At 37.7% G+C, this 25,415-nt stretch overlaps 1 protein-coding gene across 6 annotated transcripts in view; it reads left to right on the top strand.

Annotated features, from left to right (window-relative positions):
* The window catches only part of MYO3B (myosin IIIB), a 207,787-nt gene that overhangs the window by 44,533 nt on the left and 137,839 nt on the right, over nt 1-25,415 (top strand). For all 6 annotated transcript variants that reach the window (XR_011151957.1, XM_069020693.1, XM_069020690.1 and 3 more), the window contains one exon: nt 5,567-5,712. Coding sequence is in view for 5 of the 6 variants with exons in the window: in XM_069020693.1 (XP_068876794.1) it covers nt 5,567-5,712 (146 nt within the window). In the remaining variant the exon portion in view is untranslated. The remainder of the gene's footprint in view (nt 1-5,566; nt 5,713-25,415) is intronic.

Genomic DNA, 25,415 nt, shown 5'->3' with positions numbered 1-25,415 from the left:
CACTGAGTTGCCTACATGAAGTATGTTTACTTAGGAGGCTGGAGTTGGCTCTTAGTTTTTTCTTTCTTTGTGAAAGATGGTTTGAAAATCTGTGTGAGGTATGTAGTATGTGTACTACTGCTCTGGAGTAAATGTGTGGATCAGAAGCAAAATGTGTCAATTCTATTATTATGAGCAGTATTGAGTTTGTGATGGTCTCATGGTATAAAAGCAAGATTTGTGTGCTTGAAAGCCTGTCTGTTTTTCCTTACTGTATCATTTGGTCCAATAAAAGGTATTACGCTCCCCTACAAATGTAGCCTGTTGCCAGAGCAGTCTAATGGTCTCAGGAATATCTCCCTTGGGTGAGTTAAAAATAAAAATAAAAATTGATTACTCACAGCTGTTAAAGTTTGACTACTTGACATATAATTAATTTACAATGAATCAGTATTAATTGTTATAATTACTTATAGGACTTATTTTAAATGTTATTTACTACTTATTTTGGTAACATTTCTAACAATGTAATAATTTTCTGATATACTGTGGAAAAATTTGTATGATGGTACAAAGTAAGGAACTGAAATCCAGATAAGAAAATGCAGGAATAGGGAACCAATTTCAAACACAAAATTGCTTTTTTTAATTTATGAATGTGCTTGAAGAGTGGATTGAAAAGAGGGAAAGAGGAAGTGATGGAGAGATAGAGATAGATAAATATCACTTTGGTTTGTCTAATTCAGTATCCCTAGTGCTGCTAAATGCTATCATGGAAGACTTTTTTGGTTTTGGTGCATAGGAATTAGAAGAATATTTAGTATTGTATTTCCAATGTAAACAAATGAAGCTGGGTTGTATAGTGTCAGATGGAGCCCAGAAGTTCCGCTGGTTTATTTCACTTGACTGGCACAGCTAGCAATCTTGTTTTCCTTGCAGCAAGGGTAACAACTTTGTGCCACATTCATTTTCCATGCGCAGTGCTTCTCAGCAGTGCTCACACGCCACATAAGCTGCTTAGTTGGCTCCATCAGCTGAGCCTGGCACTGCCTCACTCCAGCAGCAGCAACCCTGCTAACTCCAGGCTCCTTCCTGCGGGTGGATCAGCAGCACTCATTGTGTAGCAGTTGTCTCCAGGTAGCACATCTCTGCTGCTATTAGCAGCATATGCTTGCAGCTCTGCTTTGTACAGGCATTGTATATACTGAGGCAAAGTGAAAGTAAGTTCACTTATAATAATTCTGGGTAAACTTTAAAGGGTTTGATGTATTTTACTTCACCTAAACATATTACAGCTTCCTCTCTCTGCACAAGTCAGTATGACCACTGTCCAAATAATAGGTAGTTCTCTGTATTACCTGTTTTGCTTCTTTTAAATCCACCTTTGATCTGCTACTGGGCTTGCTGAAGTTCAGAGGAGTATTTGTATTGATTTCAGAACAAGCAGAATTATATCCTTGAATATAAAGTTTTCTTGTCAAGGTGTGAGTCATCTTGTGTATCTCTGTGAATTTTTGTGTTTCTGTGTGAGTTATAAAGCACACAGAATGCCTAGGCACTGGCTTCTCTAAATTCCCTCCAATTAGTGTGAATGATTTGTTTATGTACCATTTTTCCAGACCTGTGAATTCCCCATCCCCTCATTCTGTACTGGTGTGACCCTCAGCACAATTAGTGTTGACAACTACCATCACACTTTCTGTTTCTCTGTCTGGTGTTTGAATGCTTTTCAACCTACAGCAGTATGACTGGACATTAAATCACGATGAAATTACAACTGAAACAAAAGGTGACAGCCTGTCTCCTTAGCAACCGGGGCTACTGTGTGCATGCAGTCAGCCTATGCTGAAGTGAAAGACTTGGTGCTTGTTCCCATGACATTTACTAGCAAATCTCAAGATTAGCTACATCATCCCCTGAGGCTTTGCCATGAACATAATGTTTGCAGCAAAGCAAACAACTTCTTCTGTTTCACTTTTACAAGCAGGGGAGGATTTTGCTGGATATAAAATTTGTACAAATGTGATATCTTTCCACAAGGAAGAGAAAGGGAGTAGCATGTTCTTCAGTTTCAGATCATTTCTTCTGGGCTCTCTGTCTTCATACCCCACTGGGCAGAGCAGGCATCAGCAGTGCTGAGCGATACTCTCAGCTCCAAAACTCCAACAAAAAGTAGAGATGTTTCAAAAAAAAAAAAAGTGTCTGTGAGTTCCAGATTAGAGACAGGAATATAATGAAAGATAAGTCAATAGCATATTCTTCTTTTGTATTTGGCTTTTAGAGATTTTTGCTCTGCAGGGAGTAGCAATAGTTTTTAAGGCGAAACAGGACTGGGGCATTCCCAAGGACTTGGCTGGCTTGTAAACTGTGACTTAGAGAACACTTTCTTCTTCACATTGCAAGAGAGTGTTCTCTGCTAGCCAACACATAAAGCAAACTGTTGATGTGCACCTTTCATCAAGGGAAAAAGATAACATTTGATTCTTGCTTTAAAAATTGAAATTAGTGGCATCTGTGTTTCTCCAAGGGGTGCATAACTTGGTAAGATTCTAAGATGTTCCACAGACAACACTTGTTTCAAATCAAAGTGATAGTTAAGTTCACATACGTTCTGTGTACTGGATGAAGAGTAGTTCATTTTGTATCTTTTCTGTGAGGGTAATCTCACTATTGTCAAGCTAATGGTCTAAAACATACTGGTTTGTATGGTCCACTGGCTTATTTTCTTTTTAAGAAAAGAATATATATTAAGTGGAATATTTTTTTTCTGAAATAATCACTATAGCATCTATAACAGGATGGAGGAAAATCTAATGGCGTCTAATTCGCCTTGGTTAGAATGGCAGTATTTTGCCCTAGTGTTATTATACTGTCATTATATATGTATTGGAGGTGTAGCTGTTAGCTGTGGAGCAGAAGACACAAAGATGCCTTATACATTCTTTTCTCTTTGGTAGGTAATATACTGTGAAGGTGAAAAAAGTTTTAAGACTTATTTTTTGTTTTTAAAAACAACAGTTGCAGTATATTTTCTTTTGCCCACCCACTATGAACTCCGTGAGTTCTGATGCTAATAATTTTAGTGTAGTTTGTTAAACTTTGTAAGACCAAGATATAGAGCAAAGTTTGTCATTGTCCTGTAGTTAGAAGCAATTGTGATGTGCTTGTAGGGAAAAAATAATGGTATCTTTGAATGTGGGAGACCAGCTATGTGTGTGGCATTGCTGATGAAGTCCAGTGTGACCTTGAGCATGTCCTTCTTTTCCTTCTCTTGAAAATGAAAACATATTCCTCTGCATCATAAAGTTTTAGAACAAAGAGACAAGTATTTGCAAAGGACTCAGCACACCGATGAGAATCCAGGCAACTTCAAAGGTATTCACCTCCAGGAAATGGTTTCTAGCGGATTTTGTACTAAACAGATAAATATTTTTCATGTGTTAAAAAAGGAGGGAGAGCACAGTGCATAAAAGTAGCCACATATGGATAAGCTTCCAAGCCATGGCCTTGGAAGCCAACTTGGATGATTTTTTTTGAGGAAGGGTTATTGAGTATACAGATTATTTGGGGAACTGTATAGAAAACCCCAAAATAATCAAGAAATATAAGCTTCCTCTTCAATCTCTGAGAAAAATTTCAATGATAGCCTCTTTAGAATATATTACTTAAGTATCTCTGATGCATCTCTATACCAACTTTCCAAATTTTTGCGTTTGATCTTTTCTTTCTCACAAATGATATAAGAATATGAAATTATCATGAAGGCCTCTGAAACAGAGCCTCTAAACAAACAGGCCTCTAGACAGAGCCTGCTAAAGCACTCTGCTTGAGCTATGTAACTATGCATGTTTTAAGAGATAGAGTGATCTCTGTGATGAGATCAAGGCTATAGCAAACATTTTGAAGAACTAAAAATTATTCCAGAACTTTCATTTGAGACATTCTGTTGAACAGAAGGGAGGTGGAGAAATTATCTTTGTGTGACAACTTTGAAAAACACCGGCTTAACTAACAAAGCTATGCCTCTTCAAGTTGAAGGAAAAAAAATCTTTGAATCCTCTTTTGCAATGCTTACTTTCATTTTTCTTGTTTCTCTGGCATAATAATTGGAAAAACTGAGGAGATAGAGTGATCTCAACACTTGTCAAAACATAGATAAAAAAATTTGGAAAGGTCTTAATTTTTCTGGACTGATTTGCTCTAGGAAAAGAAAAGGAATTAACTAATGTGCAACTTTAATGCAAACCTCCCGCCATGAACATTTCAGTATTATTTTAACTGTGTTCAGCATCCCTGATTTCTGATAAAATAAATGATGAATGCACTACAGTGGGGTCATGAGTCCCAAATAAGAGATGGACAAGTTCTATGGGCCTGTTGGACAGAATCACTACCAGAGTCAGGAGTGCCTTTGTTATGTGGAGTTTATGGACAAAGCAACTAAGATGTTAAGCTGGAATCAGCAGCTTCTCCAGGAAAGTTTTTTTTTATAACAGGTGACTCTCTGCCAGCAGCTACTCGCATTGCTGACTTGCATGTTGCAATCTTTGCGAAGTGTTGTTCCAAACTGAAGCCCTAACACAGGAACTCAGAAGTAATACAGAAGTTAAAAAAAAATACAATAACTTCTAGAACAGGTACAGCCACCCTAGGGCATATTCTTTTTATCTTAAATACAAATTATTAAAGATACTTTAAAAACCGTGAGAAAAATCATGGAAGTTGATACTAGCAATATGCAGGGATCCAACAAATTTTCAAAGTAATTGTTTAATTGATGAGACTTGGGAAGACAAACTTGAGACAGAATTCCAAATCATAATAAAATGCAGTGAAGCTGCAATTTTTGTTTCATCCCTTTGCAAAGATAAGAGCTAAATTTAAACTTTGGTTTGAATCTCACATTTAGATTCAGCTTACACTAATAGTTAGCATATTAGAATGTGATCATTGGGTTGGGTGGAAGTGTGTATTAAGTTTGTGATGTAAAACAGTTCTGATATCCAAGGAGAGATTCCTGTTCACTTCCATTTCTCTTAGACAAGGTATATGGTATGTTAGCTAAGATTTTTTTAAAACAACTCAAATTCAATAAATACAAAACAAAACAACAACAACAACAAAAACCGAACAACAACAACAAAAAAGGCAGAAACTACTGATGGAACATCCTTATCTAAAAACCAGCTGTGCAAATCGGTCTATCCTCATGAATAGTCATAGAAGTTAATAAGAATAACATCATTAAGGTTCTCTGCTATTATAATAGGTTTCTGTAAGTAGTTCTTTCAAAAACAGAATTTAGTGTTGATGTTCTATGTATAGATATTTGAAGCATCCCATGGAGCTTAATGTATTAAAAAAAAAAGAAAGAGATTGCTTTTAAAGAAAACAAACCTAAGAGAAGTTCTAATTTACTGTTACCTTTTTTTGGTGTTTCTTCTGTCTTGTATATACAGGCAAAAATGACATGGATTTGATTACATAGCATTTTAGACATGACTCAAAAAAGTACTTTCATGTTATATTGGATGACATGAATTGTACATTAGTTAAATTGTTGGTTTCTCTGCTTCTCTTCTTGTAGGTCATTGCCTGTGAACAGCAGTATGACTACTCATATGATGCTCGATGTGACGTGTGGTCCTTGGGAATAACAGCTATTGAACTGGGGGATGGAGACCCTCCTTTATTTGACATGCATCCGGTGAAAACCCTTTTTAAAATTCCAAGGTATGGCACTAGATGGCTCTCTTCACTCACTAGTTTGTTCAAAGGCAGTCTAGTCAAAGGAGAAATATTTGGTAAATATTTCTCTTCAAATCCTAAGAATCTCTTCTGCAGAAAGACAATAAAAAGCTGTAATGTCAAAGACTTTTTTTTCAGCCTGGCTTCTATGATAATTTATATTTAGAATTCCTTGAAATGATGAAGACTTATTTATTTTATTCTTACTTCAGAATATAAAATCATACAATATCCAGGTACCTTCCTTCCAATAGAACTTTTCTTAGCTTCTATTGATGAAAACGTTTATTTCAAAAGGAGAAGCCAATATTTGTAACTGTTAAACAACATTTTCAAATGTTATTCCCCTAGAGTTTTAGGCTTGTTTTACTGTAAAAGTAAAACATACAATTTTGACAGTGCTATGAAGCAGTCTGGCAGTTTCAGCAAACTGTAGTCATAATTTATTTTTTCATTTACCTGAGGATGTTAAAATGTGAAGATTTGGATTGTCATCCATGGACAATCCAATATGAATGATACTGGATTGGCTATGAAAAAGGGATATAAATTTCCTTCTATATATAGTCATGTAAATTAGCTGTATTATTTCATACTGTCTATTTTTGATTTCATTTGTTTTCATTTCATTGAGTCTTCCTGAATAAGTTGAGATTGACAGTGTAAAATAGAGTTTAGCAACAGAACAGTTGTAATAATAGAAGAAATACAGAAATTGTCCTTCATTGATTAGACTGGCAAGTACTTCTCTTTTCCACATTTTGGCTCATGAAGAATCACCACTGACTTAACAGTTTAAAACCTTCAGCAATACAAGTGTTTGACCTTTTGTTATCTACACAGTTGTCATAGGCTTTTGAAATTTCTTCTGATTGCAATTTGCATTTCTGATTAAGTCTATTTATATGCAGATGCAGTTGTGCTGGGTTCTGGCTCATACAGTTATCTCCTTCTCCCAGCTCAGACATGGACTACCACTGCTCTTTCCAAAATTATTCATGCTGAAGCAGCAGTTGATCTTTTTGCCTTGAGTGTAAAACAGGTCCAGGCAGTTAAGGCAAGGGAGGCTTCAAATTACTAAAACAATATCTATAAATTTTATCAGTGGTGAAAACAGTTTAAAATGACAGAAATCTTACCAAAAGTAAGAGCAAGCAATAGGAAGATACATGAAGTAGGGCATGTAGAGTCTTTAATTTCTGTCTACAGTTCACCTCTTTTTCTATGTGCTGTTGCATCTCTGTATGACTTAGCAAAACAAAGGTGAATTATCTATTTGATTAATCAAATAATGTATACATTGACCAAATAGTATCAATTTTTAAGTCAAGATATTTTCCTCTGTTGTGCATTATATGAGCTATAGCCCTGCTGCTTCTAGCTATGCATTCTTATTAGATGAAGTGGACTATGATGAGTGCTGGCTGGCTAAGTGCTTGGACTATAGGAGATGGAGCTTCTCTCCTGGTACTTGTTTGAAATCAATTCAGAGGGATAGCAAATATGACAAAAAGGTATGTTCCCCTCTTAGAGTAGCTTGACAGTTCAGAAGTATTCTCAGAACAGTTCCTGATAACTGTGCTGAAATGCACACGTTTTTAACAGCCTTTTCAACATGAGCAGTGAGGCTCTTCTCAGACTGAAAGTGGTTTTTCTGAGCACTGGATGTTGAGTGTCAAGCAGTGAAGTATAGAAGCATTGGAGCTCACCTTCTGAGACTGTTCAATCCAAAATCCTCTGAGCACAGTTAGGGTGTGACTATGGTTCCCTACAGTCAAGCTCCATTTTATCTGGAAGTGCAAAAAGCTTCTGCAAATAACAAACAATAAATGTAATGGGTAATAACAAGCAATAAATGCAATGGACTATTGATTCTTTGATTTTTGTATGTGATTTCTGTATGTGTTCTCCCAGGATAATTTTTTGTTGACTGGGCTGATTTTTGGAGAAGAGGTGACATTGCTCTTTACAGTAAAAGACACTTAGACATCAGTCACTCAGAGAGTTATCAAGAATTAGTTCCTCGTTTGCTTACATTCTTGACTCCAGTTGATCCATATCTTTCTATTTATACTGCCTTCTGTGTACTAGACTGGTCTGTTTTCTGTGATGCTGGTTGCTTTACATTAGCAGAAAACTTAGCAATGGTTTTCAAGTTTTGGTATCAAGCACTGTTTAATAATCTGTTCTCATGAATATTTTAAAATGTTAGTAATGGCAGAATTGCCAAAACTAGATACAGAAATCTCTATGTGTGTTTCTGTAGACTTTTTCCTTTCTCAAGAAGTTTCTATGTCAGTTTAGTCATTGGCTTTTTTTCTAGAGAGAGCCAGTTGTGCTTTTAACCATTGCATTGAGTTTCAACATAATGAGCAGCAGAGCTAGGCCTTAGTCTTAAATGAGTATAATTTAAATCAATGAGTCCTTACTTTGACTTTATAGGATTTGAATCAACCATTAGATTAATAATTTTGTACAGGCAGTCAGAGCAGTTGCATACCCCCAAGATGTCTGGAGATACCTTCTTGTGTAGAACTCAAGTTAAGGACTTCTGGTACACTTACTACCTCCAGATAACATAGATTCATGTCTGTATTATGTAACTTGGACCAGGGGTGGACTAATCTCCAGACTGAATAGCTCAGAGGTTTGCAAAGCAGCACGTCTGTGGATGCACCATAGGATCCCAAGATGTGTTGTGGCATTGTGGGAAGAGGAGGCCTCTTATGCCTGTTTAAATTCAGATTTTCTATCATTGGGTCAAGCAACCTAAAACATGATTAGAGACTGAGTTTATCTCAACAAAATAGCTTATTTCTAGAGGGCAGGTGAACCCTCAGAAATCACTGAGTACTTGAACTTGGGCATGAAATAAAAAAGATCCCACTGTGCTGCACTTCCCTCAAAGCCTGACTGGTGCTTCACAACAGGAGATGCTGGACACGAAGTGTTTTTGAAAACACAGTGGTTTCTTTAAAGGTGTCTAAGTATTAACTTCATACTTTTGATAATATGGCCTGAGCTGCGAGCCAGATGTTGAAGCATCTTCCAGTTGTTAAACAGTTAAACGTTCCTTGTCCTACAGAAAATGTAGTGTCTGCAGCAAATATCTAATAGCAAAAATGGAGTGAAAAAGAAAATGCTAGTTAATTTTTAAGTCAGATGTTTCATTAGACTCTGGACCTTATTTCTGTGTATATTATGTAGATTTAGAAGAGAAGGGGATATGAGTTCCTGGACTAATGCAAATTTTAAAAACCTCTTTCATTCATGAACATTTTGTTGTATGAAGGTGCCGTATTTTGGAAACAGTTGTGATAGCATGTCCATGAGACTTTTCTTAAAACTGCTAATGAGAAGGAAGCATTATCTCAGAGCAAATGTTAATGTTCTGTTTTGTGGTCATGCACATATTCTCTCTCATCAGAACGGATTCTCGGATCTAACTAATAAATCTCCTCAAAAGGGACCTCCAGTGCCTAGAGATAAGAGATAAATCATACTGCGAAGACACTGAACCATGAAATTATTCTGTTAACATGTCATCTGCCTAGAATATATTTTCAAATCTCCAACAGAAGGGTCTAAATTATGAAAGGAAGGTGGCCTAGCAAAGTTGGTAATTTGGGAGTTGATATTTTTAACCTCTTCCATCTGCTGTCACTACTTAGGTGTGTCTGTTTTGGCAAAATATTATGAAGCGAAAGATTCTCAAATACCATTACACCTAAGCTTTTTAAAGTAAAATAGGTCCATAAATTCTTCAAATTATGTTATCTTGTGAGAAATGTTACATCATATCAGCGCTATCTCTTGAGGTATCATGACAAATCACTGGCAGTGTTTTGAAATTTTGAAAAGTAACGACTATAAAAATTGTGTGGTAAAGAGGAAAGAAAGATGGTATGCTATAGGCTGGAAAGGGTGGGTGGGGTGTATGTACTAGTGTAAAGTGAGGATTTCAGATCATGTTGCAAAGATCCTGCGTTTCAGGATTTGTCTCTCTATATATAGTCTTTTTTACAGGGACATGGTAAAGAGCAATTTTTCTAGGTTACACTGACAGCTGACACTAACAGAAACTAAACCGAATTCTCCACTCATGCATTTGTCAGTCAAGTGTTCTTCTGAGAGCAGTGGAAGGCACCTGTTTTAAAATTGATTGGTGATAACAAATGTCTATTTAATTTTCTAACTCACAGAATCTGGAATTAAGTGAAATTTCATTTAAAATTATTATGCTTCATTAATTCATGTTAAATAGCCAGGAGCAGAATGGAATTGAGCTTGTGAGTACTTGTTGAACAGTGCAGTTCTTCACCTGTGTTGTTCTCTATTGAGACTTACAGCTCTTGGGAGTACTTATTAGCTTGAATTTAGTGATGCTTGATTGCTTCAGCAGCTGACCTGCATCCAGCAGGATCAAACCACTTCCTGACCCATCAAAACTTAAGCTTCATAATAATTTGTACATAGGCAGTATCTTTGTACTTTCTGTTGGTAAATAAACTCTGTAGAAGTTCTTCAAGAGTACTCCATTATTGTCATTTTTAAGGTATGATCATGTCAAGAGAGAGAATAGATATAGAATATAACTTCAGTAGATACAGTGACTGTGGGACAGCCCATTGCACCTTCACCTTGCTTTGTTGTATACATGTGAAGCACCTGCAGGTAGTTTCATCCATCTGAACAGGTAAGATCCATTGCAGGGACATTTTAAATATTAACATTTTCTAACAGAGCCTTTCATACTGCAGCCTCTCATATTCCAACTTTTCTGTAATTTTGCCATCTGCATTGGTATTGACATGATTGTAATATATCATGTAGCATACACTTTTACTGCTGTTTCTTGGAACAGTAAAGAAACGCGAGTATGTGTTGTCGGACAGTAAAGCTGAGAGTTGATTGCTTTTGAAAAACAAAAGCCAAAAGAATTAATGCAATTGTAGTTACTTAATATGAAGTGTTTAAGGTAATTAAAAGAATATGCTGAAAATGGTCTTACGGTAAATAATTCGGCATTAGGAATAGAAGTTTCAGAGCATAATGTTGTTTCTTTCTGAATAGGAATGTGAAGTGCAGTTACAGCAATGTGACTAAACTACTGCCTGTGGTTATAGGTAGGGCGTCATGGTATCTGTAAAAGCAATGTGTAATTGAGGAGTAAGTTGGCTTTTATACAGTCTTTTATTGTCTGATACATTGGATCTCCACTATTTTGTGATTGTATTTTCATAGAAAATTCCAAATACTAAAAATGCAAGGTGATGTTACATTTAGTGAGCAGAAGTAAATGTCCTTGTGATTCTTTTTAGTTGGTGTATGAATAGAATAGACTCAAGAATAGAGTCTATCTCTATGTGGAAAAAGAGATGGGTCTTTGACTAGGCATTGGGAAGACCATGTCTAATTCTTCAGGAGGTTACAGATTTGTCATACAATCTTGAACAAGTGAAATATGACTAGATTTTCAAAATTATTTAAGTCCTCAAATATGTCATTGGATAACTAGTGGAATTTCCAAGAAGCACTTTGTCACTTTGTAGTTTATTTATGTTACAATGCTTTAAATCTCCATTCTGTGTTTGATTTTTTCCAAAGAGTTCAGGATCACTGATTTCACAGCAAGTGAAGCACTGATATGTTTTTGAAAATGTCAGTAAGTGTGTGTGCTTGGCTGTATTTTCTTCCAGCGAATCGCAGAGTAGTTGAGGTTGGAAGAGACCTCTGGAGGTTATTTTGTCCGACCTGAGTCATCTGTAGCAGACTGCCCAGGACAGTGTCCATACAGCTTTTAAGTATCTGTAAGGATGGAAATTCCACAACTTGTTTGGGCAACCTGTGCCAGTTCTCAGTCACCCTTACAGTGAAAGAGTGTTTCCTGATGTTCAGGTTGAACCTTCTGTGTTACAGTGTGTGCACATCAACTGTTGCACTGTCACTGGGCACCACTGAAAAGAACCTGGCTCAGTTTTGTTTACACTCTCCCTTCATGTATTTCTATATTAATAATACCTGTTCTGAGCTTTCTCTTTCCTGTGCTAAACAGTCCTGCCTGTCTCAGCCTTTCCTCATGTGAGAGGTGCTCCAGTCCCCTAATCAATCTTGGTGACTATCTTCTGGACTGTCTCCAGTAGCTTTGTGTCTCTCTGGTGCTGGGGAGGCCAGAACTGGACACAGTGCTCTACATGTGGCCTCACCAGGGCTGGTAGAAAGGAAGGATCACCTTCCTTAGCTGCTGCCCACACCCCTCCTAATGCAGCCCAGGATACCACCAGCCTTTGCTACCACGAGGGCACAGTGCAGGCTCATGTTCACCTTGGTGCCCACTGGAACCCTCAGTTCCTCTGGTGCAAGGCAGCTTTCCTTATGGTCAGCCCCTAGCAAATACTGGTGCAGGACTCTGCACTGCTTTTGCTGAACTTCTGAGGTTCCTGTTGGCTGTATCTCCAGCTTGTTGAGGTTCCTTCCCTTTGGATGGCAGCACAACCCTGTGGTGTACCAGCCATTCTTCACAGGTTGGAACATGAGCACACTTGCCGAGGGCGCACTCTGCCTCATCATTAATGAAGATGTTGACTGGGACTGGACCATTTTGACCCCTGCAGCACATCTCTAGTGGTGGATGTAGGTGTTTGTATGATTTGACAGTACATGTGTTAAGTCCACGGGGAAAGAGTTCTGTGCTATGCGGACAAGGTATTTTAGTAATGTTACTGTCACATTGTCTCAGAGTATGCATCAGTGCCAAAAGGCTTCAGGGCAAGGGCTCTGCCCTTATGAGGATGTATAGGACTTATTAGTTACTAATTAATTCCTAACGAGTATACAAATTCATAAAAAGTCAAATTCATCCTTGGGTTTGAATATCAGATTTAAATAGATTTGTTCCAGGGTTTAACAAAGTGATGAGTGGCTGATGGTATTGCTACCTTCATTACATCATCTTTATTTAAAAAGCGGAGAGCTATTTCTGCCTAAGACTGTACCAAGTACACATATATAACTGGTCTTTTAAGTCTGGCAGTAGATCTAGAAATTGAAGTGTATGCAGTTAGCAGCATATCATAGCAAAATGGGGTCTGTTTTTCATTTACCTTATGACATTTTAATATATTTGAGAAAGTAGTAGAATATTGTAAGTATTTTTATATATTACATAAGACAATAGGCAATCAGCCCTAAAATTAAATCATCTTGGTGCAATTTCCCTCCTTTCCTTCCTTAACTGTTCAGTTATCACATAACTTATCTACATCTGCCTGTTTCTCATTGATTTTGTCTTTCTCTTCCTTTTTGTAAGTCATGTACAGATAGAATTTGATTTTGCAAATGCACTCCTCATTCATGTGTATTCATAGCCTAATTTCAGCAAGTAATTGTAATTTGTGCTCTGTGGCTTGCTGTTGAATAGTCTGTTGTAAGCATTTACTGTTTTAGCTGTTAAGGAGGAGTTTTCCTGCACAGTATGTTTCTGATTTTTGATTCATTAAGGGTCTCTCCTCCAACTGGCTTTCTCATGAATAGAAGGGTGTTGTTTTATAGGTATATTCTTTGGTGCTTATTTAAAACAGACTGTTTCACCAAATGTTTCCTGCCAGTATAGTTGTTGCTATAACACAGAAGAGCTAAAATGCATGCAGCTGAAATGAATTCATCAGGAAACTCGAATAATCATGAAAATAAACATGCTCAGCTCTCAACCATTTTCTGAACAAATAAAAAAGAATCACTTCTGATGCTCTGTGTTATTCTCCCTGCTGCACTCAACTGCCTCTGAACCCTAGGTAGAAGCTGAGATGCCAGACAGATGTTTTTTGTGACTCCATATGCAGTTAATTTTGTGCATTAAATGCACATATACTGTTTTAGTCATCCAGTTTCTAAAGTAAATTATTACTTTTCAAAATCCACTGCATAAGTAGTAACAGACTGCTAAGATACTGTGAATGCCATTTTGTTTTGCTCTAGTGGAAAATTTCTTGCTGACAAGGTCAAGCCCTGCAGTCTGAGAGCAGTCATGTGATGAAAGGCACATCCAGTGGAGGAGAGGTGGAAGATGGACATCTACTGTTGTCTCCTTCAGAAGTGAGGATTTGAAATGTGGTTTAGTTAGATTAGGGGATAGAGTTGACCTGCCAAGTCTTGTTTTTGTTATTGTAGACTAAAAATATGTTGGTTTTAGTGTGTTTTCAAAACTGCTCCCTTCTTTCTTGACAGGACTACAGTAGTTAACAGCATTGTCTGTAGTTGTCTTTTGTCAGTAATACTGTCAGCATAATCCTTACATAGAGTACATACTGATTTTTAAGGAGGTTCATGCTAAGGTGCACGGGGGTTTCAATGGAGAAGATATAGCATGGCTGGTTTTTGTTTCTAGTGCAGCAAAATACTTATGCTCTGCATTTAAAATGAGTTTGAAGATTGTGAGAAAATCTCACAATAGTTAACAGCCAATTTTCCACCATTTACTGCAGAGAACAGCTTCCTTTCAGGTAGATAGCTCACATGTAATATTGCTTTGCCCTAAGACATTAAATGTTCAGATCTTTTTATATGATTGATTAATATACTTTGTTATAGAGATAGATTCTTAGGATAAAAATAATTAAGATAATCTAGGAGTCAAGTGGCTCAGTAAAGAACTGGGTAGCTACATTTTCAACATATAAGCCTACATCATTACCAGAGGTTGCTGAGAGGCTGCTGATGCCTTAATAGATAAGGTTTAGATAGATTACCTGCAGTACTAAACAATTTACTGGGAACAGAAAATGGGCTTCCAATAGAGTCTAGAAATGAAACATCACAATTATTTGAGGTACTCTGTAACCTTGGAAACAATTGGGAGCAGTGACATCAGCAACAATTATGTGCTATTTTGTCTTCAATGTATCACCAAGGTAACCAGAGCAGGTTTCCCTGCTTGAAATTTTAAGAATGTCGTGGTCTGGTATTAAGTGAACATTCACAAAGCAGACTACTTAGGGTTTGTTAAAATTGCATTCTGCTTCCCTTTTAAAATGATCCTTCAGGATTTAAATTATGTAAACTCCTGTGTTTGTTTGGGTTTTTTTAATTTTTTTTCCCCTTTTTTTCTATGGAACAGCTACAGGCAAATAAAGCCTTAGTTACTGTGCTAAATTCTCTAAATACTGGCAAGAAGGAGAATCTATTTCCTTATTGATTTCTTTTTGTGGGCCCCAAATACCAAGTATTGCAACTGCGCACAAAGGCTGCAAATAGCACGATGTTGTTTTTGGGCATGGGATTTACCCACAATAGAGGACACATGATGTTTCCATACCTAACTTCCTTGAGGGGAGCTCTGCATTAAAGTTTAATTTCCCAAGAGACTTGTATTCAGGGCTGCCAGAGGAAAATACTGGATGAGTAATTCCCTTAGATTTCCTGTCTATCAAACATCCTTAGTCAGTCTGCCTTATCTTGTAGCTGTGCCACATGATAACCATCTTCATGCTTAGTCCAGAGAGGTGTTCGGTTTTTTGCAGTGGATTTGAAGAAGGTGATGTTTGAATTAAAGTTTTGTTGCATGGTAGAAAAAACTTGTAGTCCCCTTTTTAATTGTCTTTAAGTGGAAAGTTATGTGGTGTCAGAGCCGTAATGCCGACAGGCAGGTTACTGAGACCATACAGTCCCTCATGTGTGCATGGCTAAATTTTAGTGAGAGGTATTTTATATGAAATAGTGATAAAGCTTATCTGTCAGTCATGGAGGAGAAAGAGGAGACTGAAAAAAAGTCACTTTTTTTGAAGTCTGGAACACTTTCTTGGGTGAAAGCCATATCAGTGCTATAAATTTTCATTCATAAAACTTTAATATTTTGCCTATGATGTCTTACTTTGTCAAACATTTCCTTTTTTTGCATACGTCTTTATCCCTGGATTGCTGCACACGCAAGGTACACACTTGTGCTCTGTGGAGTTATGGTGCATTTAACATATGGTTTTGCAGGGCTGTTGATGTGCAGGCAACTGCCCATACTTGTGCCTTAGAAATACAAGTTAGAACTTAATGTTTGAAGGAAAGTAATAAAATTCTGTTCTGGTTTGTAGTGCAGTCCTAAAGAAGGGAAACTTCATTATACGCCATTAGCCTTGTGGGATTCCAAAATAAACTTTATAGCCTATGGTTAATATTGGAGTTCAGTAGCCTGCATCACTTACAATGAATTGAGCCAAATAAATTAAATTAGATTTTTGCATGAAAAAAAGATAATCTCTTCACGTAGTTTGGTATTGCAGAGTGAATAAGACACCTTGTACCTTTCACAGTTCCAGAAACTTTCATGGGATATAATCAAAAAACAGACGCCTTTCTGAGAAATAGAATATTGATGTTCATATTTATAAAGGAATTAATTCACTGACTAATAGAAGCAGAAGAAAAAGAAAGTGAACTTTTTAGGTACTAGCCACATTCTAGCAAGATTGTAATTATCCTTAGGATGATAATGAACGTGTGTTGGTTATTTTTTTGTAATAAAAAGTCACAAAATGCCTATGTGCTTTGCTCTCTGAAGTAATTTTCAGAAATATGCAATAAAAAGCAATCACACTATTTGCAAACATACTTGGTGAAAAGGAGCTATGCTTTGAAAGGTATTGATTTGCTTGTTGCAGTTATCAGTTTGATTAATGTTAAGATTTTATGCAGTGTATTTAATCATTACTCATGATTAGTGCAGTAATAATGCACTACACATATCTGCACATTTGCTATTAACAATTAGTGGCTTATATTTCTTTCCTATCACAGAATGTAGTCATAAGTTAGAACTCATAAAATTTTTAAAGAAATATTTATTGGAGTAGGCATTGTTTATAAATCTTTATAACTACAGTATTCAGAGAGTTAATAATGATTTCAGTGGGTTTATTTCATAATAATGAAAGGCCATTTAGATTTCTGTTGTATGGCAACTTCTCCCAGGAGTTCCTACAGGAGGTGCAAGTTTTCACAACTGTCATGAGGCCAAGGAAAAACTCCCAGGCAAGACACTAGATAATGCATTCTCTGCATCGAGACCACATTTTGCATATGAACAAACTGGAATGTAGTCAGATTAAATAACTTGGAACTGCTAGGTTCCCAGATGTTAGAGTGTTGTTTGAAGAAATAGCAAGCAGGGAGTGGAGAAAGGAAAAAGAAGAGAGGGGAAGTGGTAAATAATGATGAAGGCCTGGTGAAATGACCTGTAAGTTGGTTCTGTGCTAAGGTTCAGTATTTGTATGTGGCTGTGATCTTGGGAGTGTGGGGATACAAAGGAATGGCCATGTTCAATAGCTGGGTTTCAAAGTGCTGACTTTCATAATAACTAAAGAGTCCTTACCAAAAATGGAATGAAAATGAATTTGAAGACCTGAGACAATAAAGCCTTGAGAAACCTGAGCTGAACTCGTAGATGATCTTGCTTTGAGCAGGAGCTTGGAGGAGAGACCTTCTGACGTCCTTTCCAGCTTGTATTAGTCTGTGCTGTGGGAAAAATGTTCACTTCATCCATATAGGTGTTTTAGGAGGAATTCAAATAGTAAACAGGATAGTTTACTTAGCCAGTCTGAATAAACAATCACTGGACTAATTTGTCCAGTGTTGTTAGTATCCCTTAAAAATTAGCATTGAAAGCATGCAGGTATAAAGGTATAAAACTAGGTTTGAAGACTGAAAAAAAACCTGGTAAAACTTATCAAAACCAAGTGAATTTTTCAGGGCAGGTATAATTATTTTTGCAGAGGTCTATATTTGTTTCATTGAAAAAGTGTCAAAATTTTTATAGTGTATCCAAAAAAAAGTTAAAGGCAGCTTGAACATAGCCCTGCTTATCTCAAAGATATAAGATCTCTAAGGTATAAGATCTTTGAGACGGCATTTTAATCTACTTGGCAAATGAATGTTGAGATCCAACGAATGAAAGCTATATCTACAAAAAAAATAAAAGATATGTCTGTGAGAACAGAGGAAGCAAATCTTGTGCTCTTGGAAAGGGAGCACTCACTTTTTTTTCTGAGCAAACCTTTCTTCAGTAGCTTGGAGAGTGACACGGCAAAGGAACATTTCTGCTTTTGGGGGAGTTGGTATCTCTGCTTTGGCATCCAGCACCACAGTCTCTGAGAGCATTGGGAAATAAATAGTAGTAAGAGCTTTCATCTTTCTACCTGGCTGACTAAAGTGATTGACTTTATGCAGTTTAGTTTGATTAAATTAGCTGAAATGTAACTGCTAGGTTTCTTCATTCTCAGTATAGATGTATCAGATTCCCTCTTATCAGACTGTTCACATATTAGTACAAGCGCTGGATAAAGATATTTTGAATTACAGTAAGATAGATTCATTGGGCAAGTTGGTGATCCATGATCTGTTGCCAACTCACAAACATGTCAGACTTTTAGAGCAGGCAGCATCTGCTTGAACTGTCTGGGGACGCAAAAAGAACAGAAAACATCTTATGTTACAACAAAACCAGAGATCTGACTTGATAAAAGTATAATTTTCTTCTTTGTTTAGCCATTCTATGTTTTTTTTAAAATGGAGTGCTCATGTCCTGTTAACAAGTACATAATCACCTTAGTTACTCATAATAAATTGCTGAGAGGAAATTCAGGAAGGAAGGAAGAATTGTGTTCCATATCATACCCTCTATTTTTATTGTAGATGTATTTTTACTTCTTTATCCTAGTTTTGCCTTTGGGGATTTTGGTTTGTCTTCATCATCCTTTTTTTCTCTTGTTTTTACTTTTTGCTCTTCTCACTTTGTTAGTACTTGATATTTTTCCCAATCCTGGCATTGTCTTGTCTTTCCTTTTGCCAAGATGTTGCTTCCCATCTTCAAAATGTTCCCTTGTCCTATGTCTGTCATTTACCATTGCTTCTTTCAATTCTTCATTTTCTCTGGATTTTTAAACTTCTTTTCATAGCTTACCATAGAATATTCAGCATGAGGTGTGGGTTAAATCTTGCATTAAAAAAAAAAGCATCCCTCTTGATTTTCATGTGTTCCATGACATTCTAATATATCAGCTCTGTAGGGTTTTTTTTGTTTCGTACTGCATCACTAATTGCTTTGCTACACATTATGTGCATCATTAGCGGTTCTTACCTTAAATGTGTTTTAGCTACCTTTATCCTTTCTTAGATCCCCTAGCTTATGTGAGTCAATATTTTTCCCAAAATATTTTCCACAGCCTGTCCAACTGTTTCAAGGAACACATGAGTTTCAAATTAGCATCTTTACAGGTTTATTGGGATACGGTCTTACTGTATTATTGTCATTTAGTTCTGCATAAGAGAGGGTTTATTTGAATTGTTGTCGTGGGACTTTTTTTGGTAATGAATAAATTTTTCATGTTTATCATACTGTGATTATTAGTCTTCACTCCAGTTATAATCTACAGGGATTCAGAAGCCATACAATTAAAAAAAAAAAAAAAACAGACAAAATTTTAAGTATTTTAGAATAAAGCTTATTGGATGGAATAGGAGAGGGAACAAATAAATTTCATTCCACATACAGTCCTCTTGCTCAGAAGGTGTATTACCTTAAATGATAATTCCTTTTTTAAAAAATGGTACTCTTATACATCTTGTACATTTCTTTATGTTTCAGCATTTATTCAGTCTATTGCTTCAGAATATGATCCTCCTAATGGTCCATTGGAAATACACCACCATTAACTAATGTATTCCCTCTGCAAGTGTTTAATTCTGAACTAGACTGGTAGAGCTATCAGAATAATATCAGTTCATACAATACTAAACTGAAAAGCATAAGTTAAGTTTGTCATAAAATACAAAGAAGGTGTAATCCTTACTTCCTTTGAAAATGCAGGGTTTAAGTGCTTGCTTTTGCTTAGTGTAATGATTGAATTGCATGTTCAGTACCAGCCACATCAATCATGTGGTAATAAACTTCTTTTATGGGGTTACTGTTAGGTTTATTTGTATTTCTGTAGAGACTCAACTAAGAAGACACCTTCATGAAATGGAAGGATAAGAAGGTGTCTTCCTCTTTGAAAATAAGAGCTAAAGTAAATTAAAGTAAAGATGCGAAAGTGGAAAAACCACTTGTGTGGTTTTGTGAAGCAAGTCCCCCTTTTCATAGGAGCAATGTAGTGAAAACATTTTATTGTTGATGGAAAGAAGGCCCCAAAAAGCATGTTTTCAACCTGTGAGTTGAAAAATCACAGATACTCTGTGTTACCTTGTGTCCAGGATGATATGGAGCCTAATGGCAGAGTCACCATGGTATGACAGGGCCTTTGCTCTGCTTTGCCCTCCTGGGCAGAGGGAGATCTCAGCAGGAGCACAGAACTGTGGTACACTGTTCCATGTCAGACTCCAAATGGTCTAGTTCTTCCCTTGGCAATCTTCCTATGCTTAAAATAAACAGTTTGTAGCATCCCTCTGTGTCTTTCTTGAGCCAAATTTTAGCTTTCCAAGAGTGGATCTGCTTCACTGGGCAGTGCCTCCAGGCAGGTAACCTACTCAGGCCTCTTAAACTGGCTAATGTACAGTGGGAGTTTGAAACATGTACAATTCAAGAATTGTCATTAGAAATTTATCTGTGGTATTTTCACTTTCAGATATAAAAAGATATTTTACTTTCTCATAAATTTCTACAAATATGCTGTGTAATTGCAGTATTTTAATATTCCAGCTACAGAAGTGTAGTGTCTAGACACCACCATATGTATTTCAGTCAGGCACAGAAGTATTGCTGTCCCATTTTCATTTCTTTGGCAACTGACATTCTACTGCTTTGCTAATTCACAGAGCAATGATTTTAATAGAAAAGCAAAATACTACATTGCACTAAAGATGAGAACTGGTTATAAATAAAAATTGTTACTATTACTTCCTGTTTCAATTGCTGGTAATTTGCTTGAGCCTCTTCAACTCTCCGAAACTTCTGTGAATATATAAGATAACAAAGCATAATTATAAGTCAATTATGCTAAATTTTTGGTTGGAAGCTTGACCACTGGAATGCAAAGCTGTATGTTTTCACCTCCATCCAAAACTATTTCTGAAATGAAACACTTGTTTCTGTCTCAGTGAAGCCAGAAACTGAAACTGGAAACTGAAGAATAAATGACAGAAATAAATGATGCCTTGTCAGGTTCTGAAAAAGGCTAATGAAACTTTGTGGCTGCCAAATCTGACTGAAACCAGTGGCCTGTGAATTGCAATATTCAAGGGAAAAAGTCAAAGATAATCCAGATGTTTCCAAGCAGAACACTTTGCAATACTTTTTCCTCCATTTTCTTTCTGTTTGTATGGACTAAAAAAATTACATAACTGAGATTTGGTTTAGTACATTTTCTGAAGGTTTTTATTTGACCTTCAAGATAATTTAATGTGCTTACCACATTATTTCTGTCTGTACTCGTTACTTTAAAGGTGGCATTTATCAGATACATACCATTTTGAATCGCAGATGGTTCATGTGATGGAGGTTTCTTAGAAAGTTTCTTTTGACAGCCTCTTTATAGTCTTCCTGAAGCACTTCTCTTTTGGCAATGCATAAAGTGAATCTTGACAATCAAAAGGAGATTTGTGCATAATTGTGGAACTGACTACCTTTTACCATTTATTTTTGCTTATTATTTTTCTGCCTGATGAACTATTATAAGCAGGAGACTTGTGAATAAATCTTGATTTAAGTGTGCTTTAAAGAGCTAGTTGATATTTTGTTTATTGGTGGGTTTGCATTTGTTTTGCAGCTGAGCCCATATTTCATTGTTAACCTGCTAAGTCACCTACTTAGTGGCAACAGAATTAATAGTCATGTAAAAACATAAGCAAAAAGAGGCAAATGTGTTATAGAATACATATCCATCATTCTCTTCTGAAAAAGAGAGAAAACAGGTAACCAATTTCTTTTTTACTAGATCAAGAGCCTATATTACAAAAAAACCCCCAAACCCCAACAAGTGGATTACTACCCTTGACCTTTCTAGGTAATTAGAATTCTGTAGTCTGTTTGAATTTCAATGCAATATAAATATATCATATGCTGTTAGATTGAGTCCAGACTTCTGTAACTGTGTATAGCCTATGGAAAATTCCAGTGAAGAGGGAATATCAGATAACTCTGCTTCTGTAATTAAAAGATAGTAAAATTCTTAAGCAAGAAGAATATTTTTCTTTCAGTAATGAGGCAGCAATATCTTGTGTTCTGCTTGCTTTTAACCGATTCTTTTCCCTCAGTAGATTTTGGTCTCGGTTTAAAGCAGCATAGCCTTGTTAGAAGTAAGGTGCTTACACATTATTTGAATAGATATATGCCTTTGATAATTCTGGAAGAGAAGTTATTGAAGTTGTATATTAACAGTTTTGAATTAGATATTTACAGAAGAACACGAGTCCGCAGAGAAAAGGGAGGGGGACAGTAGGGAAGGAGATGACACTGTTTAAAAGTGAATCAGTTGCTAGTGCAAAGGTGTCTGGAGAGCAAACTTGGCAGGAGCATATTCCTTCTTCCCCCTTTCCTCCAACCTTTTCCTAGGATGTGCTGTATCTTTCATTTTCACAGAATAAAGGTCATTTTACCAGTGTTCCCTAGGTGCTCAGGCAAGGGACATAAATGGAAAACTTTCCAGGTCACAGTAAGGACCTCTGATTGCTGTCTGTTATTGGTTGTTCAAGCTGTCAGTGATGAAATAACAAATAGAACTCTGAGGGCAATCAAAAGAGACTTCAGGGCCTTGGGACAATTGGTTGAAGGATCAGGAGCACTGGTAGTGATTTCATCAATCCTTCCAGTAGCAAGGAATAATACTGATAGGAATAGACAGATCCATCAGGTCAATGCTTGGCTCTGAGGCTGGTGTAATTGGAAAAAATGTGAGGTTTTTGGCCATGGGATGATCTGTTCAACACCTGGTCTCCTGTCACCTGACGGGATGTGCCTTTCTCAAAGGGGAAAAAGAGCTCCAGCACAGGAGCTAGCAAGAGCTCATTGATTGAACTTCAGCTTGAAAGAGGGAAAATACCAAGCTTACTAGTGATGAGTAATGGGATGGTATGCCAAAACTTGAGAAAATGAAAACTAATAGGATCCCTCAATCTGCTTCATGAGATGTTGGCTACAAAGTACAACACCTGACACGTTTCTAGACTAGTGCACACAGCAGAAGGAACAAACAAGAGGAGCTCAAAGCTTTGGCCCAGTCCTAGAGATTTGACATCAACGGCATAATTGAAACCTGGTGGGATGAGTCTTCTGACTGGAGTGTCCTGTTTGAGGGTTACAGGCTCTTAAGGAGGAATAGGCAAGTTGGAAGAGATGGGGATTGGGGTGGCATTGTATGTAATGGAAAGGCTAGAATGAATGGAGCTCACAGTTGGCAATGGCATAGTTGAGAGCCTCTAGATAAGAATCAAGGAACAAACAAATGCAGATGCCATCATGGGAGTCTTTTTTAGACCTCCTAGCCAGGACAATGATGCTAATGAATTTTTCTTTGAGGAAGGGACACTTCCAAGTCAACTGCCTTTGTCCTTGTGGGGGACTTCAACTTTCCAGAAAGCAACTGGGAGCATCACACAGCTGGTACAAACCACACCAGAAGATTCCTAAAAAAATCTAGATGACAACTTTATGAAGCAGATCCTAAGGGAGCGGACTCAGAAGGATGCTCTCCTTGATCAACAGAGAGCATCTCATGAGCAAAGTGGAGATTGGCAGCTGTCTTGGCCACAGTGATCACAAAGTGAACAAGTTTAAAATCTCTGTTGACAGGAGGAAAAGTGCCAGCAAAACCTCAGCTCTGGACAACAGAGAACAAATTTCAGGCTGCTCAGGGAATTAGTATGTAAAGCCCCCAGGAAAGTGTTTTTGCTGGTGCTGGGGTCCATCGGTGCTGGTTACTTTTTAAACATCCCCTCCTAAGGGCACAGGAGCAGGCAATTCCAAAATGTTGCAGCTCAAGCAGATGAGGCAGAAGGCCAGCTTGGCTGAGCAGGGATCTTCTCTTAGAAATAAGACTTAAAAGGGAAGTGTATGCCCAGTGGAAGCAAGATCAGGTGACACAGGAAGAGTACAGAGATGCTGCTTGCCACAGTTGGGAAAAAATTTGTGTGGCCATAACTCAGCTCCAGTTAAAGCTGGCCAGAAATGTGGGGGATAATAAGAAGAGTTTTTTTCAAATATACCAATGACAAAAGGCAGTGTAGAAACAACATCATCCCAATATAGGATGAGGATGGTCAGCTCGCAAGCAGGGACAGGGACAAGGCAGAGGTATTTAACGCATTCTTTGCTTTTGTCTTCAACATGGATGACAGACCAAGGGAGTCTCAGTGTCCTGAGCTGAAGAACCATGACTGCGAGAATGATCAACTAACTCCCAGTCAACCCTGAAATTATGTGGGATCTGATGCTCCAGCTGGATCTCTACAAATCTATGGGGCCTGATGGGATTCGTCCAAGAATCCTCAAGGAGCTAGCTGATGTCATTGCAAAACCTCTCTCAATGATTTTTGAATAGTCTTGAGAATCCAGAGAGGTCCCATCTGACTGTTCTGATTTTCAAGAAGGGCAAGAAGTATGACCCTGGAAACTACAGGACTGTCAGTCTCACTTCAGTGCCCAGTAAAATCATGGAACAGATTATTCTGGGAGGTATTGAAAAGTACCTGGAGGACGATGCAGACATCAATCACAACCAGCACAGCTTCCTGAGGGGAAAGTCCTGCTTGTCAAACCTGATTTCCTTCTATGGCAGGGTAACCCACCTAGATGATCTAGGAAAGCCAGTAGATATAATAATTTTGGACTTCAGCAAAGCTTTTGATACGGTTTCTCCCAATATCATTCTGGACAATATGTCCAGCACACAGCTGAATAACCTGGTTATGTGATGGGTGAATACCTGGCTCACAGGTCAGGCACAAAGGGTTATAGTGAATGGAGTAACATCAGGCTGGCGTCTGATCACTAGTGGGGTTCTGCAAGTCTTCATCCTTGGCCCTGTTCTGTTCAGCATCTTCATTAATGACCGGGCGCACAACTTGAAGGAATACTAAGTAAGTTTGCCAGCAACACCAAATTCAGAGGAGCTGATGACTGTTGAGGGCAGGGAAGCTCTGCAGAGAGACCTTGACAAATCAGAGAGATGGGCAATCACCAACTGTGTGAAGTTTAGCAGGGCCAAGTTCCAGATTGTGCACCTGGTATGGAGCAACCCTGGTTATGTGTATGGACTGGGGACTGAGAGGCTGGAGAGCAGCACTGAGGAGAGGAACCTGGGGGTCCTCGTTAAGTTGAATATGAGTCATCAGTGCCTTGGCAGCCGGGAGGGCCAACCATATCCTGGGGAGCATCAGGCACAGCTTCTCCAGCTGGGCAAAGAAGACGATTGTCTCACTCTGCTCTGCACTGGTGCAGCCTCACCTTGAATATTACATGCAGTTTTGGGCACCACAATATGAAAAAGATATTAAAGTATTGGAGAGTGTCCAGAGGAGGGCCATGAAGATGGTGAAAGGTCTGGAGGGGAAGCCATATGAGGAGTGGCTGAGGTGTCACTTGGTCTGTTCAGCCTGAAGAGGAGACTGAAGGGACCCCTCACTGCAGCCTTCAACATTGGCGTGATGGGTTTCAGAAGGGCAAGTACCAATCTCTTTACTCTCATGGCCAGTGACAGGACCAGAGGAAATGA

Source organism: Aphelocoma coerulescens, chromosome 7 (assembly GCF_041296385.1).
Source record: "Aphelocoma coerulescens isolate FSJ_1873_10779 chromosome 7, UR_Acoe_1.0, whole genome shotgun sequence".
Classification (NCBI taxonomy): Eukaryota; Metazoa; Chordata; class Aves; order Passeriformes; family Corvidae; genus Aphelocoma; species Aphelocoma coerulescens.
This window is presented reverse-complemented; position numbering and strand designations above follow the sequence as displayed.